At 35.0% G+C, this 22,324-nt stretch overlaps 1 protein-coding gene across 1 annotated transcript in view; it reads right to left on the bottom strand.

Annotated features, from left to right (window-relative positions):
- Window positions 1-22,324, bottom strand: part of ZRANB3 (zinc finger RANBP2-type containing 3) — a 257,774-nt gene that overhangs the window by 97,803 nt on the left and 137,647 nt on the right. The window contains exons 3-5 of the mRNA XM_077747849.1: window positions 15,431-15,609; window positions 6,257-6,488; window positions 1,111-1,196 (exon numbers count right to left, since the gene is read on the bottom strand). Coding sequence (XP_077603975.1) covers window positions 1,111-1,196; window positions 6,257-6,488; window positions 15,431-15,609 — 497 coding nt within the window. The remainder of the gene's footprint in view (window positions 1-1,110; window positions 1,197-6,256; window positions 6,489-15,430; window positions 15,610-22,324) is intronic.

Raw genomic sequence — 22,324 nt, 5'->3', positions numbered from 1 at the left:
CCTCTATAAATTTATCTTGCAGACTTATTGCTATGTATGTGACATGAAATATTAAAACAGCGTATAATTATTGAGTGCTCACTACATGCCACTCACTGTTCAAGCTCCTTATAAAGTTACTTTTGTAAAATGTACTGGATATGAATATAAAAGACAGGCAGTCTACTTCTAGTTTTGCCTCTGCTTTGCCAATACAATGTACTACCTCTCAAAATGTGCAAGGGTATTATTCACTGCTGTATTTTCTGCAACAGCTATGTAACACAAAGGACTATTAATAGTAGACTAAATAAATTATAGTGCATGCAAACAGTGATGAATACATGAAGAGTTTAAAAACAAAAAGAGGGGCACCTGGGTAGCTCAGTCAGTTAAGCGTCCAGTGTCAGCTCAGGTCATAATCTCATATCTCATGGTTTCGAGCCCCACATTGGGCTCTGTGCTGACAGCTCAGAGCCTGGAGCCTGCTTCTGATTCTGTGTCTCCTTCTCACTCTGCCCCTCCCCCACTCACATGCCGTCTCTCTCTCTCTCTCACACAAAAACAAATAAATTTTTTTAGAAAACAAAACAAAACAAAAAGAATGTCAAAGCTTTTTTTAAGAACTGATATGGAAAGCTCTCTAACACATACTAGGTGAAGACAGCAGAACAATGTGTATACTATATATACTACTATATACACATATATAGAAATGACATAAAACAACATTATACATACATAATCCTATGTACTTTTTTAGGCATGGATTATCTCCAGAAGGATACACAATAAACTGGCAACAATGGTTACCTGGGAAGGGAAATGCTTGGCTGGGACATGAGGGAATGGAAACTTATTTTTCACCTCTGTACATTGTGTACACTTATCCAGTCAATACAAATAAACAGTTTCAAAAATAAAATACATGGAAGGTAAAAAATTAAAAAACTGCCATTACCTACTTCTTTTATTTTATACATAGATCCTCCACACAAGATTTTACTTAAAGAAATTATTCCATAATCACCAAAAGTTTGAAAAACACTGGAATAAAAAATGGCTAATAAAAGCTTAATGTTCACCATAAATATGTGAGGATTAAAATTAATAGAAAGTAGTTTGTCATACCTCATATGGGCATTACAGTATCTTTTGGCATACTCGGTCCATGTTCCAAATTTTTGTGGAAAGAGAGCTTCAATCTGCATGAAAAGCTGTAACAATACAAGTGTTCTCAATATGTTGCAACATTTTGAAGTAAATATTACTACTATGATAAGTTCAGTTAATAAAATAATAAAAAATAAAATCTACCTCTTCTTTCTCAAGCCTCCTTCCCCTTCATCCTCCCACCTCTGCCATCCTATTCTTCAGGGATAACTGCTATCCTTTTCTCTAATATACAGTTACAGAGTCTTTATGCCCACATAAGGATATGTCTACAGTAAAACCTCGGATTGTGAGTAACTTGTTTTGCGAGTGTTCTGCAAGATGAGCAAACATTTCTAATTAATTTTAATTTGATAAATGAGCAATTTCTTGCAATACAAGTAGTATGTCATGCTGCACGTCACTTGATCACAAATGATCCAATGGTTCTTCACACTCTCTTCTCTCTCTCTCTCTCTCTCTCTCTCTGAGAGAGTGTGGATGATCATCTCCCATGCTAGGATGCTTGGTCTCAAGCTGTGGTGTTTGGAAAAAATCAGTGATTTCTCACAACACTTGGAAGGTGCCCACAGCTAGCACTAGTGGGTTTTTTTGGTTTTTTTTTTGTCATTTCAAAGCACCCTACAGACAATCCTTTGCTTTTCCATAAGAGACTAAGCTTAGGAATACTTTGCTTCCTTCTAGGTCATGCTGCCTGCAGATATAGACCCTTTTCTCTGCTGCTTTACTGCCAGTTATATTAAATACAGTATATGACAATACTGTAGTAACATTCATTAGTGATAATGAAAGTCATCCTACACAATAACCCTTGTCTCTTGTCTCCCTTACACCAGGCATAAAGGTTTTCAAAGGTAAATATAAGATCATTTGTTTATTTTTCTTGATATTTTGTATGTAAAAATTATTTTGTGTTATATTACAGTATTGTAATCATTTTATATCAATATTCTTGGGTTGTGGAACAAATCATCTGAGTTTCCATTCTTTTTTATGGGAAAATTCACTTTGATATACAAGTGCTTTGGATGACAAACATGTTTCCGGAATGAATTATGCTGACAAACCAAGGTTTTACCATATATTCTCTTTTATTCACATGAAGATGATCATATTATACATATACAACTAGAATGTTGTCCCCTAAAACATGTCTTAGACCTCATTAAAGTACACATACATCTATTTGTACTTAGTTTTAAAAATTAACTAAGTATTACTATATTAAAGCATTGTTTAAAGGCTCATAACACCCATTACTACATAGAAATACTGTAAAATATTTAAACAGTCTCCTGGTCATAGACATATAGGCCTTTTCTAGCTTTTACACAGTTATAGAAGTTAGTAACTTCATGTAAGTCTTTGTATGTGTATGTGTGTGTATATAAACATATACAGGTGTAGGTATATGTATCTGCAAGATCCATCAATCATTTATCTATTCATAAGACCGTAGAATATATTTTTAGAAATGAAAGGGGTGGGCTTAAGGTATATGATTTTTAAAGTTTGATGGATGTTGCTGCGTTATGCTGTAAAATGCAAAAAACATCCCAATTTATATTCTCATTGATAACATCATGAAATCTTTTCATTTTCATGACTTTGATAGGTTGCCCATATGTCTCACTGTCATTTTAGTATGCTTTTTAAAATTAGCGGCTTCAGGGGCGCCTAGGTGGCTCAGTCGGTTAAGCATCTGAATTCCACTCAGGTCGTGGTCTCACGGTTCATGGATTTAAGCCCCACATCAGGATCTGTGCTGGCAGCTCAGAGCCTGGTGCCTGCTTCAGATTCTGTGTCTCCCTGTCTCTCTGCCCCTCCCCTGCTCATGCTCTTTCTCTCAAAAATAAATAAACATTAAAAAAAAAAATTAGCGGCTTCAGGGAATCTACCCCACAACCAAAAGCATACTGTATACACTGTATGTTAGTCAACCTGACAATAAATTATATTAAAAAAAATAAAATAAAAATAAATACAATTAGCGCCTTCACTGAGAAATAATTCCTGTATCACTTACATTGTTCACACTTTTACAATGTATAATCCACTGGCTCTTCATATATTCACAAAATGCCTCAATGACCACTATCTAATTCTGGAATATTTTTATCAAAGGAACCCCATACCCATTCCTAGTCATTTACTATTCTCCCTCTCCCCTAATCCTGGCAATCACTAATCTGATTCCTATTTCTGTTAATTTGCCTTTCCTAATACTTCACATAAATAGAATCATACGGTATGTAGCCTCTGTGTCTGACTTCATTCACTTAGCATAATGCTTTCAAGGCTCAACCATGTTATAGAATGTATTAGTACCTCATTCCTTTTTATAGCTGCATTTTCATTATCCATTCATCAGTTATGGACACTGGCTTCTTACTACTTTCTCAATACTACAAATAATGCTACCATGAACATCTGTATGTATACAATTTTTTGTGAATTTGTGTTTTCAGTTTTCTTGTGTATATATTTAAAAATGCAATTGCTAGGCCTCATGGTAAATATTTTTAACTTTCTAAGTAACTGCCAACATGTTTTCCAAGGAGTAAAATTTATAGCTATGTATATCTATGTTAAAAAGAAGAACAATCTCAAATCGATAAGCTAATTTTCTACCTTAACACACTGGGAAAGAAAGAGTAAACTAAACACAAAACAGAAAGAATACATACTAAAGACTAGAATGGGAATAAACAAGACAGAGAATGGAAAAAAAACAGAAAAAAAAAATCAATGAAACCAAGTACTGGTTTTTGAAAAGACTGAGAAAACTTTGGCTAGACCACCCAAATTAAAAAAGAAAAAGAAGAGTCAAGTTAACAAAATCAGAAATAAAAGAGGGAACATTACTATCAACCTCATAAAAAAGAAAGGGAATGCAATGAACAAATGTATACTACTAAATTAGATTACTTAGCTAAAATGGAAAAAAGCCTAGAAAGACACAAAGTATCAAACTGACTCAAGAAGAAATACACAATCTAAACAGACATATATTCAGTGAAGAGACTGAGTTATTAATTTAAAAAATATCCACAAAGAAAAACTCAAACCATGATGGCTTCACCACTAAATTCTACCAAACTTTTAAAAATGAAGTAATACCAGTATTTCACAAACTCCTCTAAAAATCAGAAAAGGAGAAAATACTTCCCAACTCATTCTATGAAACCAATATTGCTTTGATAACAAAACTTAAGATATAACAGGAAAACTATAGATCAATGTCTCTCGTGAATAAACACACAGAAATCATCAACAAAATAAAGCAAACTGAATCCAGCAACAAATAAAAGGATGACACATAGTCAAGTGAGATTTATCATAGAATGCAAGGTTGGTTTAACATCTGAAATCAATTAACATAATACACCTTATCAAGAACTATCACCCAGGCTTGGCTTACTAATCAAATAATAACAATGGCTACTTATGTTAAGTGTTTACCATGTGCCAGGACACAGAACAAGATACTTTCAAACCAGTATTTCCTTTAATTCTTATAACCACAAGACAAAAAGCACATTGTTTTTTTATGACTCAGTGTTCATTAATAGAAAGGTCTTCTCTAGGTTACAGTGACCCTTACAAACTCGTAACAATTTCATTCATCATTTATTCTTCCCACTCCATATTCTAAATGGCTCTAAGAGTGGTAAGGCTAAATGAAGTATCAAACAAATGCCTTATTCCTTCATTCTAAGTATTTACCCTATCTGATCTGAACATAAGTACTAATTTCTCTATATCTTTCCAACCATGGCTTTTGTAGTAAAAGAGAAATAGAAAGAAGTTCTGTAATGCAATACAAAAGACATAAAATAGAATAACATCCAATTCTAAGAAGCTTATAATGTAAAACAAACTGGATAAGTGAAGATTAAAACCATATTAGAACCATAAGAAAATAAATGTGATGAATATTACAACTTTATACTAAATATGAACACCTTATGCAAAAAGTAAAAACTATTTTTTATATACATGTACAAGTATAGAACAGGCTCATATATAAACAGAGAAAACACTCTGGGAATGCGAACTGGTGCAGCCACTCTGGAAAACAGTATGGAGTTTCCTCAAAAAGTTAAAAATAGAACTATCCTATAATCCAGCAATTGCACTACTAGGTACTTATCCAAGGAATACAGGTATGCTGTTTCGAAGGGGCACATGCACCCCAATGTTTATAGCAGCACTATCAACAATAGCCAAAGTATGGAAAGAGCCCAAATGTCCACTGATGGATGAATGGATAAAGATGTCGTATATATACATACAACAGAGTATTACTCGTCAATCAAAAAGAATCAAATCTTGCCATTTGCAACTACGTGGATGGAACTAGAGGGTATTAAGGTAAGTGAAATTAGTCAATCAGAGAAAGACCAAGATCGTATGACTTCACTCATATGAGGACTTTAAGACACAGAACAGATAAACATAAGGGAAGGGAAGCAAAAATCATATAAAAACAGGGAAAGGACAAAACATAAGAGACTCTTAAATATGGAAAACAAACAGAGGGTTACTGGAGGGGTTGTGGGAAGGGGATGGGCCAACTTNCAAATCTTGCCATTTGCAACTACGTGGATGGAACTAGAGGGTATTAAGGTAAGTGAAATTAGTCAATCAGAGAAAGACCAAGATCGTATGACTTCACTCATATGAGGACTTTAAGACACAGAACAGATAAACATAAGGGAAGGGAAGCAAAAATCATATAAAAACAGGGAAAGGACAAAACATAAGAGACTCTTAAATATGGAAAACAAACAGAGGGTTACTGGAGGGGTTGTGGGAAGGGGATGGGCCAACTTAGTAAGGGGCATTAAGGAATCTACTCCTGAAATCATTGTTGCACTATATGCTAACTAACTTGGATGTAAATTTTAAAAATAAATTTAAAAAAAAGAAGGAAAAAAAAGAGAAAACATTCATAGTAAAAGATGTATTTAATCATTAATGGCCATCTAGAAGTTCCCAAAATACTCTTCTAGCATTTGAAGCATCTAATTTAAAATTAAACACTGCAAAACAGGTGAATGGTATATATATTTTTAAAGCCAAAGTATAAGGATTCTAATACCTCTTCAGGCCTTCCCAAAGCTGGAGTCCCTGTAAGAAGAATGGCTCGTTTGGCTGTCTGTACTATTGGCAATAAAATCTTGCTGCGGGTTGCATTCCTGGACTTCATGTAGTGTGATTCATCCACTATAACAACCTGGAAATTCTGATTATTCAGTGCACTTATCAAAGTCTCTGCGTCTGTGGTTAAAAGACCATAACCCAGAACTGTCACTTTGCTTGTCGATATTCTTCTAGAAAAAAAGAAAAAAAAATCCAAGGAGTTTAAAAATATTTCAGTAACCAATTTATCAAAAACAATACAACTTTGGGAAGAAATTCAGATGAAATAAGAAAAAAGGGTGAAAAATAAAGGGATGGTATTATACTGCTGAAACTCAATTTCTCTTAAGATTTTGTAGTTTTCAAATATGATAAGCAAGAATGCAAAATTTAAAATTTTGGTTAACCAAAACCAAATCTTTCGTAAATTGTCTTTGGAGGATTTTGACATCTACCAAGCCACATTTTACTAGAAGAAGGTATTACTTTCTGCGAATATTTGCTCCCAGGCATCCAGAATTATGGATAAAATGGAGATTCAAATATTGGGTGAATCTTCCTTCAAGCCTTCTTGAAAAAGGCTTGAAAGAAAACAGCAGTATTTTTCAACCCAGGTGCTACTGGAATTTTAAAGACAATACTTAGTACTTAAGGGCTGTCCAGTGCATAGCAGGGCGTTTCATATTCCAGACTGTCTCCCTAAGGCCAGCAGAGTCCTTGAAACCATGACAACAAAAACTCCCCAGCCATGGGGGGATGAAGTATGGGAAAGGAGAGGGGTACCACTTTATGCAGAGAAACACAGGGCTAAAGAGATCTCTTATTTTTTGTACTATTCATACATCTATAGTATTATTTACCATGCTATAATGAAATTATTCATTTACATATTTACCTCCCTTGCTATCTTGCAAAATTAATGAGGACAAAGAAATATGTCTTATTCATCTTTGTATATACACTGCTATGCTCCCAATGAGGTTGTAGAATTAAATAGTTTCACAAATAAATGAAAAAAAAACAAACAATAAAACACATTACTTTTGCATTTCTGTAACACCAGTGAAAAAATACAGGACAGTCTTTTGCAGTTCTCTACTCTCTAAGAGAAAAGGCAGAGCTCCTAAATATCAAAACAGTACAACAATTACATTTAAATTTTTTTTATTTAAAAATTTTTAATTCCAATGTAGTTAACATACAGTGTTATATTAGTTGTATTCAGTTGTGTACAATATAGTGATTCAACAATTCCATGTATCACCTAGTGCATATCAAGATAAGTATACTCTTAATCCTCTTTACCTATTTTACCCACCCACCCCAACTGCCTCCATTCTGGTAATCATCTGTTTACCCTCTATAGTTAAGAGTCAGTTTCGTGGTTTGTCTCTTTTTTTAAAACTCCTTTGTTCATCTGTTTCCACATACAAGTGAGATGATACGGTATTTGTGTTTCTCTGACTGGCTTATTTCACTAAATGTTATACTAACTATACCTAGGTTGGTGCAAATGCTAAGATTTCATTTTTTTAAAATTTTCTTTCTTTATTTTGAGAAAGAGAGAGAATGAGAGATACAGAGTGAGCAAGCACAAGTAGGGGAGGGGCAGAAAGACAGAATCCCAAGCAGGCTCTGCACTGAACCTGATGCATATCTCAGTCTCACAACCATGAGATCATGACCTGAGCCGAAATGAAGTGTTGGACGCTTAACTGACTGAGCCACTCAAGCAGCCTTTCATTCTTTTGTTATGGCTAAATAGTATCCCATCCGTCAATGGACAATGGACTGATTCCATATTTTGGCTATTGTAAATAATGCTGCAATAAACATAGACACATATATCCTTTTGAGTTAGTGTTTTCATATTCCTAGGGTAAATACCCAGTTGTGTGATTACTGGATCATGTGGTAGTTTTATTTTTAATTTTTGTGAGACATTCAAACTGTTTTCCACAGTGGCTACACCAGTTTCCATTCCCACCAAAAGGACATGAGAGTTCCTTTTCCCTCACATTCTTTCCAACATCTGCTGTTTCTTGAGTTTTTGATTTTAGCCATTCTGACAGGTGTGAAGTGCTACCTCATTGTGATTTTGATTTTCCATTTCTCTGATAATGGATGATGTTGAGAATCTTCTTATGTGTCTGGTGGCTATCTATCTGTTTGTCTTATTTGGAGAAATGTCTGTTCATGTTTTCTTCCCCTTTTTTAGTTGGGTTGTTTGTTTTTTGGACCTTGAGTTGCATAAGTTCTTTTTAGATTTTGGATCCCAATCCTTGATCAGAAATGTCATTTGCAAATATCTTCTCCTATTCAGTAGGTTGCCTTTTAGTTTTGTTGACGGTTTCCTTCACTGTGCAGAAGCTTCGTATTGCGACATAGTACCAATAGTTGATTTTTGCTTTTGTCTCCCTTGTCTCAGGAGACATACCTAGAAAAACGTTGCTATAGCCAGTTTCAGAGAAATTACTGCCTGTGCTCTCTTCTGGAATTTTTATGCTTTCAGGTCTCACATTTAGGCCCTTAATCCATTTTAATTTTTTTGTATGATGTAAGTAAGTAGTCTATATCATGTTGCTGTCCAGTTTTCCTGACATGATTTGCTGAACAGATTTTCTTTCTCCCATTGTATATTCTTGCTTCCTTTGTCAAAGATTAATTGGCCATATAACTGTGGGTTTATTTCTGAATTTTCTATTCTGTTACATTGATCTATGTTGTCTATTTTTGTGCCAGCACCACACTATTTTGATTACTACAGCTTTGTATTATATCTTGAATTATGAAGGTTTGATTCTGCCAGTTTTGTTTTTCCTTTTCAAGATTGTTTTGTGGTTCTATACAAATTTTAGGATTTTTTGTTCCAGTTTGGTGAAAAATGCTCTTGTATTTTGATAGGGGCTGCATTAAATGTGTAGACTACTTTGGGTAGTACAGACATTTTAACAATATTTGTTCTTCCAATCTATGAGCATGGAATGTCTTTCTATTTCTTTGTGTTGTCCTCAGTTTCTTTCATCACTGTTTTATAATTTTCAGAGTACATGTTTTTCACCTCTTTGGTTAAGTTTATTCCTAGGTATCTTACTATTTTTGGTACAACTGTAAAGGGGATTATTAATTTCTCTTTCTGCTGCTTCATAATTAGTGTATAGAAATGTATTTTCTATCTTGTGATGTTACTGAATTCACTTATAAGTTCTAAGAGTTTATTGGTGGAGTCTTTAATGGTTTTCTATATAGCATATCATGTCATCTGCAAACAGTGAAAGTTTTACTTCTTCCTTATCAATTTGGATGCCTTTTATTTCTTTTTCTTGTCTAGCTGTGGCTAGGATTTCCAGTACTATGTTGAATAAAAATAGTGAGAATGGACATCCCTGTCTTGTTCCTGACCTTAGGGAAAACCTCTCAGTTTTTCCTCATTATGGATGATGTTAGCTGTCAGTTTTTCATAACAAGGCCTTTATTATGGTGAAATATGTTCCCTCTAAACCTTCTTTGTTGAGGATTTTTATCATGAATGTATCTTGTAGTTTGTCAAATCCTTTTTTTTTTTTGCATCTATTGAAATGATCATACAGCTCTTATCCTTTCTCTTATTTTTTAAATAATTATTTGAAGAGAGAATGTGAGTGGAGGGAGGGAGAGAAGGAAGAAGGTAGAGAGAGAGAAAGAATTCCAAGCAGGATTCATGCTGTCAGTGGAGAGCACAATGCAGGGCTCAATCTCACGAATCATGAGATCATGACCTGAGCCAAAAACAAGAAGCTTAACTAACTGAACCACTCAGGTGCCTTAATCATTTATTGATGTGATGTAACATGTGGATTGATTTGTGAATACTGAACCACTCTTGGCTCTTGGAAATGAATTCTGTTGGATACTGGTGAATGATTTTTTAACATGCATTGTTGGATTTGGTTTGCTAGTATTGTGCTGAGGATTTTTGCAACTATCTGCATAAGGGGTCTTGGTCTGTAGTTCTCTTTTTTGGTGGTGTCTTTGTCTGGTTTTGGTATCAAGGTAATGCTGCCTTACAGAATGATCTGGAAGTTTTCCCTCCTTTTTTATTTTTTGGAATAGTTTGAGAGGAATAGGTATTAACTCTTTAAATGTTTGGTAGAAAAATGGGAGGCATCACCATCCCAGACTTTAGCCTCTACTACAAAGCTGTCGTCATCAAGACAGTATGGTATTGGCACAAAAACAGACACATAGACCAATGGAACAGAATTGAGAACTCAGAAGTTGACCCAAAAGTATACAGCCAACTGATATTTGACAAAGCAGGAAAGAATATCCAATGGAAAAAAAGACAGCCTCTTTAACAGATGGTGTTGGGAGAACTGGACAGCAACATGCAGAAGAATGAAACTAGATCATTTTCTCACACCATACACAAAAAATAAACTCAAAATGGATAAAGAACCTGAATATGAGACAGGAAACCATCAAAACTCTTGAGGAGAAAGCAGGAAACAACTTATTTGACCTCAACCGCAGCAACTTCTTACTTGACTCACCCCCAAAGGAAACGGAATCAAGAGCAATAATGAACTACTGGGACCTCATCAAGATTAAAAGCTTCTGCACGGCAAAGGAAACAATCCATAAAACTAATAGGCAACCGGCAGAATGGGAAAAGATAGTTGCAAATGATAATATAAGATAAAGGGCTAGTATCCAAAATCTGTAAGGAACTCACCAAACTCCACACCTGAAAAACAAACAATCCAGTGAAGAAATGGACAGAAGACATGAATAGACACTTCTCCAAAGAGGACATCCAGATGACCAACAGACACATGAAACGATGCTTAGCATCCCTCCTCATCAGGGAAATACAAATCAAAACCACACTGAGACACCACCTCATGCCAGTCAGAGTGGCAAAAATGAACCAATCAGGAGACTATAGGTACTGGTGAGGATGTGGAGAAATGGGCACCCTCCTACACTGTTGGTGGGAATGTAAACGGGTGCAGCTCTGTGGAAAAGTGTGAAGGTTCCTCAAAAAATTAACAATAGAACTCTCCTATGACCCAGCAATAGCACTGCTAGGAATTTACCCAAGAGATCCAGGAGTGCTGATGCATAGGGGCACATGGACCCCAATGTTCATAGCAGCACTCTCAACACAGCCAAATCATGGAAAAAGCCTAAGTGTCCATCAATGGACGAATGGATTAAGAAGATGTGGTTTATCTATACAATGGAATACTACATGGCAATGAGAAAGAATGAAATCTGGCCATGTGTAGCAACATGGATGGAACTTGAGGGTGTTATGCTGAGCGAAATAAGTCAGGAAGAGAAAGACAGATACCATATGCTTCCACTTATAGGAGGAACTTAACGGAAGACCATGGGGGAGGAGAAGGTGAAAAAATAGTTGGGCAGAGGGAGGGAGACAAACATGAGAGATTCTTTTTTTTTTTTTTAACATATAGTTTACTGTCAAATTAGTTTCCACATAATACCCAGTGCTCATCCCCACAAGTGCCCTCATCCATGCCCATCCCCCCCTCCCCCCCACATCCATCAGTCCTCAGTTTTTGTCAGCATTCAAGAGTCTCTCAAACCATGAGAGATTCTTAAAGCTGAGAACAAACTGATGGCTGTTAGGGGTAGGGGAGAGGGGAAGGGGGTGATGGGCATGGAGGAGGGCACTTGTTGAGATGAGCACTGGGTGTTCTATGGAATCCAACTTGATAATAAACTATTTAAGAAAAAAATAAAAAAATTAAAAAAATAAACATTTGGTAGAATTCTCCTGTTAAGCTTGTGGTCCTGGACTTTGATTTCACTTTTTTGAATACTGATTCAGTTACATTGCTGGTAATCAGCCAGTTCAAATTTTCTATTTCTTCCTGACTCAGTGTTGGGAGGTTAAATGTTTCTGGGAATTAATCCATTTCTTCTAGTTGTTCAATTTTAGGAATATAATTTTTCATAATATTCTATGATCTTTTATAGTTCTGTGGTGTTGGTTGTTATTTCTCCTTTTCCATTTCTGATTTTTTTTTAATGAGTCTGGATTATCATCAATTTTGCTCATTTTTTCAAAGAACCAGCTGCTGGTTTCACAGACTTGTTCTGTTATTTTTTGATTTTTGTTTTTTAGTTTCCTTTATTTCTGTTCTAATCTTTATTTTCTGCTGGTTATGAATTTTGTTATTCTTCTTTTTCTGGCTCCTTTAGGTGTAAAGTTGGATTGTTTATTTGAGATATTTATTTAATCATTCATTCATTCATTCATTCATTCATTCTATAAACTTCCCTCTTAGGACTGGTTTTGTTGCATCCCAAAGATTTTGGATGATTGTGTTTTCTTTTTCTTTTCTTTTTAAGTATAATCTCCATTTTATTTTTTTTTCCAGAAAACAGTTTTTCTTCCATCCTTAAGGACCTAGCTCCTCACATCAGTTTTGGTGGCAGCTGTGAGGTAGCACCTGCAGGTCTAAATTGGGGTGAGGATGTTCATTCTTTCCGTGCATCACCAGAGCAACTCCTGATACCTTGCTCTGTAGAGCACAGCTCACATAGTGATGTAGTTTCACATACAGCTTGGGAAGCGCAAAGGCATTGAAGACACTCACTTTGGAAATGTTCCCGACAGGTGGCCTCTACCATGTGCTGAATAATGAACGTCTTTATGGCCTTGTCCTTGTGAATAAAACAGGCACAGGTGATAAAGCAAACCGGCTGCATGTGGCTGTGGCTCTTTGGGGCCTGTTATTCCTTCTTTCCTTGGTCAACTTGGAAGTGAGGACCCAAAAGAGGATAGACCATTGTGATTTCATTTGCATTTCTCTCCAAGTAAATTTTAATTTCTTCTTTGATTTCTTGCTTGACCCATTCATTATTTAGTAGCATGTTATTTAGCCACCATGTATTTGTGTTCTTTCCAGACCGTTTGTTGTGGTGGATTTCTAGTTTTGTAGCACTGTGGTCAGAAAAGATACATGGTATAATCTGGATCTTTTTCAATTTGTTGAGACTTGTTTTGTGGCCTAGTATGTGATCTGTTTTGGAGAATGTTCCAAGTACACTTGAAAAGAAATGTGTATTAAGCTGTTTTAGAATGGAATGTTCTGAATATATCTGTTAAACCCTTCTAGTCCAGTGTGTCATTCGAAGCCACTGTTTTCTTGTTGATTTTCTGTTTGGATGATCTGTTCACGGATGTGAGTTGTAAACGCCCCTACTATTATTGTATTACTATCGAGTACCTCCTTTAAATTTGTTAACAATTGTTTTATATATTTGGGTATTCTCATGTTGGATGCATAAATATTTACAACACTTGCATTTTTTTCTTAATGTCAACTACATTTTAAGCCCTGGGTAAATGTAGTTAATAGAGAGACTTAGGATTTTCTTATTATAATCAAACACCAAAAAAGGTGACAGAAGAAAAGTATAGGGTTAATATTACTAACTTAGGTATACTGAGAACCATATACAAAAGATAAGCTTGAAAGTCTACTGTAGAACAGTTCAGGCACAACCTGCCATATACCAAAAGGAGTTACATGTATATGTGGTAAATACATGTTGCCAGATGTTTGTATATATCAAAAGCTATTTCTTTAAGTACTTGGAAGAGAACGGGTAAGTTTTTCTTTCCCTAAACTAAGATCTTCCAGAAAAGTTATACTCTGGGATGTAATACATTCTAATGGACACCAAATACTATCCAAATAAAAATATTGGCCTTATTTAATTGCTAAACAATATTTCCTAAATAATAAGGAAAACTAGATGACCTAAATATTATAAAAGATGAGAGAAGATACATATTTTGAGAAAATTAAATGTAAACTTTTAAATAAACTATAGCTAACAAAAAGTGCATATAAAGGCCTACATTCTCTAAATCCTTAAGTTGTAAATTTCATGCAGTTTTATTGGACAAGAAGAAATTTAAAACTATTGCCAAAATTTTATTTTGACCATGAAAATACTGTCCAAATTTCATTAGGCCCATAAAGACATATTTTAAAGAACTATAATTCAAAGGTCAAAAGAGAAAAAGCCTCCAACTAATATGTGAGGACATTCACAAAGGCCAACTTTATTTTCACAAATAGTCTTTATGTTAACAATCCTAGAGAATACAACACAGTACAATAATACCGTAATTTAAAAAAAATCCAAGTATTAACAGACATTTATTTCAAATACATATACTGCCTTTTATTTGAGGGTCAGAAACTGGTTATTTTGATCTTACAGAAACATGATAATTTGTGTAATTCACCTATAAATACAATGTAAAAATTACCAATATTCAAATAGATTAGTTTATCCCCATGGCTAGAAAACAAATGAAAAAAACCCTAATAGTTACATTATGACTTATTTTTGAGGGGAAACTTGAATAATCTCAAAACAAATATTTTCAATATAGAAAGTATTAAAATTATAAATATAATAAAGAAAATAAAACTGTTAAATACTTATTTTGAGTGACGTATAAAACTTGCATATTAATCAAGAATTTGGAAAGCAAAAACTACCATCATTGCAGACAATAAAAGCTCACAAACTTCAAACTAATCGTTGAAAAGTTTTGAAATGTATTTTGGAACCCCAAAATAGTGAGATTTAAGTATATTTAAAGTATATATAAAGTAGATACGTGGGGCGCCTGTGGGGCTCAGTCAGTTAAGAGTCCAACTTTGGCTCAGGTCATGATCTCATAGTTTGTGGGTTCGAGCCCCATTGGGCTCTGTGCTGACAGCTCAGAGGCTGGTGCCTGCTTCGGATTCTGTTTCTCCCTCTCTCTCTCTGACCCTCCCCTGTTCATCTTGCCTCTCTCTCTCAGAAATAAAGAAAACATTAAAAAAATTTTAAAAAAGTAGACGTTACATAAATCTTTCAAAGTATATCTATTTACATTTACTTTAAAAATACACCAGAAAGGAATTTAAAGCACTAGTATACTGTTGGGTTTTAGATAAATAATTCATATTTTAAAATGCAAAATAAAATTCTCCACTCTACTCTCTTAGTTCTAAATTATGGTTTATAGATTATATTTCATTCTAAACTTTAGTATTTACTAAATACATGTGAGAAAGCTTTTTCCCCCCCTTAAAGACTAAAAAGCAGTTCTTACCCAGTATCAGTTTTATTCTGAATAACATTGATATCCTCTGGACTTAGCTCTGGGATCCATTTCTCCATTTCTTCTGTCCAAGGGTATCTGAGAGATGAAGGGACCACTATTAAAAGTGGCCATTCTTCCTTATAGAAGTAAGCAATTGCAATTGCCTGGATTGTCTTTCCTAGACCCATCTACATTAAAAATAAATTTAAAACACATAAATACATAAGTACATAAATGTTGACACATTTTAAATGAAAATACTTATCAAATATATACGTAAGAGTATCATCATCAAAATAATTTTCCAATGTAAAATCAATTAGATTACATAGTTAAAAAACTCAGATTATGATAACCTTTAAAATTCATTAAGAAAATTATATTATTTTCCAATCATCTGTGAATGGACTTAGAGACAAAATAACATAATTTAAAATATTACTTATACTTGATTCATATAGTTTAATTTTATAAATATGTATGTGAGCATTTGTAAGTTCTCCTCTGATCACAAGAGTAAATGCCTTACCTATACATCACAATATCATGCTATTTTAAAGCTAGAAGAAGCCATAAATCATGCACATTTTGCAAAACAAGTAAGCACAGAGAGGTTAAATTATCTTTTCAACTTAATAAGTTACTTAACTGGATGCAAAATAGATGAGAGCCCAGGTCTCTGGTAACCTTGCACTTAATTGTTTTCACATTTATATCATAATGCCCCATTTCTAAGCAGTACTCATTTAAAAAGAAGCTACAAAATGAATGTTTTTAGTGGCTTTGTTCATAAAAGCCAGAGTATCAAGACAACCCAAATGTACTTAAATGGGTGCATGGATAAAATCATGGTGTATCCATGTAATAGAATACCATTTATCAATAAAAAAGGAGCAAACTATTGCTATACACAACATGAGTGAAACCCAAACACATTTTGCCAAGTGAAAGAAGTTAAACCCAAAAGCCACTAACCATATGATTCCAGTATTAAGTCATCCAGAAAACACAAAGCAATAGAGATAGAAAGCACATCAGAGTCTAGGGATGGAAGGAGGAGAGCAGCATGAGGGAACTTTGGGGGATGATGTTCCGTATTCTGAATGTGGAAGCAGATACATGTCTATATGCATTTGTCAACTTAAAGAATTGTACGTGTTAAAAGGATGAATTTACGTAAGAGAGTGAATTATACCACAACAACAGTGACTGTTTAGAAAAAGTAGTTATTGTGAGCCATGAGAAAGAGAAGGACAAAAAGACATACGCCCTCCTGACTTGATGGCTCAAAGAGAAAAAAGATACAGATAGCTAAAACAGTTAATTTACACTAAGTTTTAAATGCTGAGCAAAATTAAAGAAAAAAAGATAAAAAGGAAGTTTGGGGCTTTTAGCCAATCTCCACTAAGAAAATCTTGTTTTGTTTGTTTATTTTTCGTTATCTCCTGCTATTAACAACAAAGACAAATCCTAAAATATTCAAGCAAGTTTATATTCATATCAATCACACGCAAAAAAAAACCTAGTGTGAATTACTTAGGAAAATATTCTTTTGATTGGAATTAAGACTGCCAAAGGGAGACAAGGTAAATGAAATGTAGGAAGTGACTTTGTATCTGTCCTGGTGTTCGGTAAGTACTCAGATATTTGAATGTATAAGAGAATTAATGAGTAAATAAAGACCAAGCTTGTTCGATTCTGTGGGACAGGAAAAACCCAGGTAGAGAAAATTTAGGAGAGAAGGTTAACGAAAAGATTTTAGTGCAAGAGCAGTAATATTAGCTAACATTTCAAAGTTCTGAGGCAAATAACATTCAAGAATAGAGCGAAAGCTGTCTAAAGCTTTTAATGTACGGAAGTAACCTAAGTGTCCATCAATGGTTGAACTGATAAAGAAGCTGTGGTATGTATATACAATGGAATATTATTCAGTCTTGAGAAGAAGAAAACACTGCCTTTGACACAATCTGGATGGAATGTGAGGACATTATGCTAAGTGAAATGATCCAGACAGACAATGATAAATAATGCATGGGATCACTTATACATAGAATCTTTGGGGGAAAAAATGAAAAGAAAAGAAAAAAAGCACCAAACTCTTAGTAACAGAGTAAAAAAGTGGTTGCAAGGGCTAAGAGACAGGAAAAATAGGGAGAGCCTAGTAAAAGGGTACAAACTTTCAGTTATAAGATGAATAAGATCTGAGGACCAGAGGTAAAGCATTTTGACAGTGGTTAATAACACAGAGTTGTATGATTGAGGTTTGGTGGGATGGCAGAACTCAGATGTTCTCACAAAAACAAAATCAAAACAAAACACCAGAAAAGTGTAGATATGGGAGATGACTGATGTGTTAAATGTATGGGAGGAATCCTTTTACAATGTATACATCAAAAGTCTATACTTTCAGGTATCATTTCTATAGTTTGTTACAATGTATACATCTGTCAGGTCACATAATGTATAATTTATGTCTTGAAATTTGTTTTTCTTTTATACCTCAATAAAACTAAAATTAAAAAAAATACTGGATATATAAGCTTTTAATATTGAAACAGGGGGCACCTGGGTGGATCAGTAGGTTAAACGTCCAGCTTCAGCTCAGGTCATGATTTCGCGGTTCGCGCCTTCGAGCCCTGCCTCGGACTCTGTGCCGACAGCTAGCTCAGAGCCTGAAGCCTGCTTCAGATTCTGTGTCTCCCTCTCTCTCTGATCCTCCCCTGCTCGTGTGGTCTCTCTCTCTCTCAGAAATAAATAAAAACATTTAAAAAAAATAAAAAAAAAGAATCTTCAAAAAAACATTGAAACAGGATCCAGTTGCAGATAAAAATTTCTTATCTACTATTTGAAGAGTAAATTCATGTTAAGTTAGGCAGGGTTTGGTAACAAGTTAAAATAACTTAGGAATGTAGACACACGGACAGATATGTATTTTATTACAAAATTAAGGGTGCCTGGATGGCTCAGATTTTTCAGCTTCCGACTTCAGCTCAGGTCATGATCTTGTGGTTTGTGAGTTCAAGCCCTACACTGGGTTCTGTGCTGACAGCTCAGAGCTGAGCATGCTTTAGATTCTATGTCTCCCTCTCTCTCCTCCCCTCCCCTGCTTGTTCTGTCTCTCAAAAAATGAATAAACGTTAGAAAAATTTTTTTAAACAAAATTAAATCATTTTACAACCTAATATTCTATACCTCTTTCTAAGGAATAGCTTATCAACCCTAACCTTTAGGCCTACATACCCAAATTTAAGATTTAACTGATGGTAGCAGACCTAATCCTAAGAGAAATAAATAACATTTATATTACTTAATTTTATAAACCCAAAACAAAGAGCAATTATGCACCAACATCTGATATAATGACTGGTATGTTTTCTTGTTCTCAAAAACCCTTCAATCCTCATAGGGCAACCAACTTAAACATCCCTGGATTCTGGGACCAGTATGGTTTCAAGGGAGCAGAAATTCACAAATTGCAGATGTTTCCTGGCTTGGGGTCACTGGTATTGCTGCTCATACCTAACGATGACAAAGGCATACAGTTGCAGAAAACAAGCCATGGCCAACTCTGTATGTAAGGACCATACCACTAAGTAACTCTCTGCCACAGCTAGAGTTACCTGGCTTTGCTTCCTACAGTGGGTTTACAGGTCATTTTCTTAATTTTAACTTCTTTGGAAATGAGGATCTGTTTGCTACACTAATTTTCTGGGAAGCAGGATTCTTTGGGACTCAGATTCTATCACTGGATCTTTACCTTCTGGCTTGCTGATAAATTTACTTGGTGCCTTTCTACGTGGACCTTTTTGCACTTCATGTAGTGTGATAAACTGTTCTCTATGTTAGCTTCATCTAATAATTCATCTAATAATGAATCACTTAACTAAATTTCCTAATATGATCTGCTACTGACATAGGGACACAGATTTTCAAAAAGGATGTATAGGGAAAAAAATTAAACAGAAAAAAACACAGTTGGGAAAAGAGAAGTTATGGACTAAGAAAGGGGAAGAAAGAGGGAACTAGCAAAAATAAAGGATAAGAATAGTTATGATATACGGAAAAGCTAATTAGAAGAGTGATTTTTATCTCCTAGTTCCCTAATCCTGCTGTCCTGTATATTTGCTATTATACTACACCAACTGAATAAATTCCTAATTCCAAATATGTCATTTTTCAGCTCTAAAGTGGTCATCAGACTCTTTTAAGACATATTTTTAGATTCTTTTTAATAGATTAAATTCCATATTGAAAATCTTCATTTTTCATTTCTGTTGTCTACCACTCCTTGATTTTCCTGAATAAAATAGTGTTATTTTAAAATCTCTTTCTGATAACACCAATATCTGATCACCTGTGGATTCTATTACCTATTTTTTTTGGTACTGTTTTCTCAGGATCCCTTATATTTTTAACTGGATTCCAGAAATTAATTGTAAATAAACTGTAGAAGCTTAAGATGATATCTTCGCCTAGGTGGAAATTAGGTTTTCTTTTGGCAAGGCAAATTGAGTACTGGCAGATACCTCATTCCGTTGAGGTCTTGGTTTTGGGTTTTATAAGAGCAATTTATTTCAGTTTTGTGCTTATTACTAGGGTACAGTCTTTACTACTAGGGGGTGTACTTCTGGAAGTCACCATAAGCTTAGGCAATGTATTTACCAAGATTCTTCTACCTTGACAAAGGCACAAGCCTTATCTGTCTCCAGAGTACCACAATAATGCTGAAATCTCTGCCTTACTCTTTCTCCTTCAACTACAAATTTCTGCTGGGTATTCTGCAGTCACACCCTGAGCAAGTACACTTTAGGGGATAGCCAGTGATGTGAGGGTAATATGTATGCAGATTTCTCAGGTCTTTCTCTCAATTTGCCTCCTCTCTGGGATTTTTCTCTTCCTGTCCCAGCGGTTCAATGCATAGTTTGAGAGCCAGCCAGAACTAGACAGAGTAGTTTCTGACAGAAACAGGTATAAGCAGCCTGTGTCAACCATGTGGCATATGGCTTTAAGAGGAGAAAGAACTGAATATACAGTGATAGATCCAGGCACCTGAAGAAGAATAGAAAGCCAGTTTGGGGAACTATGAATGTACTATTTCATCAAGTTTAGGAAATTGTAAATATTGTTTTACTGTTCCCAGCTATCTTATCACATGATGTCTTAATAAAATAAAGAATTATGACTGCCTTTTAAGAACCATTAAATTTTAAGAAAGTAAATATCAATTAAGAAATAAGGAGCCATTTTAAAAAGAAAGGCTCCCAAACCAACAAGTCTTTTTTAAAAAGTTTTTTTTTAAATGCTTTATTTATTTCTGAGAGAGAGAGAGAGAGACAGACAGACAGACAGACAGATAGCATGAGCAGGGGAGGGGCAGAGAGAGAGGGAGACACAGAATCTGAAGCAGGCTCCAGGTTCTGAGCTGTCAGCACAGAGCCCGATGCGGGGCTCAAACCCATGAACCGTAAGACCATGACCTGAGTCGAAGTCGGATGCTTAACTGACTGAGCCACCCAGGTGTCACCAAGTCTTAAGTATAAGAAGTGATGGAGCATGTGGGTGGCTCAGTCAGTTAAGCATCCCACTCTTGATTTCGGCTCAGGTCATGAGCTCATAGTTCGTGGAAGTGAGCTCCCCATCAGACTCTGCACTGACAACATGGAACATGCTTGAGATTCTCTACCTCTCCCCTATCATGTTCTCTCTCTCTTTCTCAAAACAAACAAACATTAAGAAAACAAGAAATGGGAGAATTGATTTAGCTAAGGAGATAATGTGCTGAATATAAGAATAAACAATGGGAGCAAAGTGAAGGGTATAAGAAAGAGATTCCATTTTTAATGTTTGAATGCTGGCATCATCATTCTTAATATCCAAAACAAATTTTGAATGTAAGAGTACACCCTGACTCTTTAGGGTGACCACAGAAAGGGAAGGGATTTCTCAATACATGTTAATAAACTGACATTTTAATTCATAGGAAAAATTTTCCTTGAGCTTTATTACCTTGAGTAAAAAATCTCAGATTCGGATGAATTTGGAATCACTGAAAAGAATGAATTTTGGATTTGCATACTTCAAGACGGCATACCTATGCCATTAGATGATTTGCTTAAGAAATGAGACAATAAATAGTTTTTAACTGGTTACTTTTCTGGGTTAAATCTCAAATCTTCTATTGAGCATCTCTTTACTTTAAAGAGAATGTAGCTGTCACCTGGGTGGCTCAGTAGGTTGAGTGTCTAACTTTGCCACAGGTCATGATGTCACAGTTTGTGAGTTCAAGCCCAGGATTGGGCTCTGTGCTGACAGCTTGGAGCCTGGAGCCTTCCTTGAATTCTGTGTCTCTTTCCCTCTCTTTGTCCCTCCTCCATTCATGCTCTCTGTCTCTCTCTCAAAAATAAATAAATAAACATAAAAATAAATAAAGAGCATGTAGTTAAATAACAAAAGGTGATTTCTGGAAATTAGGTATTTATCAAAATGGATGAAATTAGTCAGTTGCTACTGTTATTTCATAGGTTTTTGCTACTAGTTGTTCCTCTTACAGGCAAAATCTAGTAGAAAATAAAATTTGATGGGACATCCTCCAACAAAACATGATTCAAACTAAAAAGTAAAAATTTATTACTATAATTTCATGCTCCCATTAAGGAAAGAGTGGATCCTGCAGCAACCTCTTACTTGACACATCCCCCAAAGCAAGGGAATCAAGAGCAAAAATAAACGATTGGGACCTCATCAAGATTAAAAGCTTCTGCACAGCCAAGGAAACAACCCACAAAACTAATAGGCAACCAAAGGAATGGGAAAAGATAGTTGCAAATGACATATCAGATAAAGGGTTAATATCCAGAATCTATAAGGAACTCACCAAACTCCACACCCGAAAAACAAACAACC

This window comes from Crocuta crocuta, unplaced genomic scaffold (genome assembly GCF_008692635.1).
Source record: "Crocuta crocuta isolate KB4526 unplaced genomic scaffold, BGI_CrCroc_1.0 scaffold427, whole genome shotgun sequence".
Lineage (NCBI taxonomy): Eukaryota > Metazoa > Chordata > Mammalia > Carnivora > Hyaenidae > Crocuta > Crocuta crocuta.
Note: the sequence above shows the minus strand (reverse complement) of the source record. Positions and strands in the feature narration are given on the sequence as shown.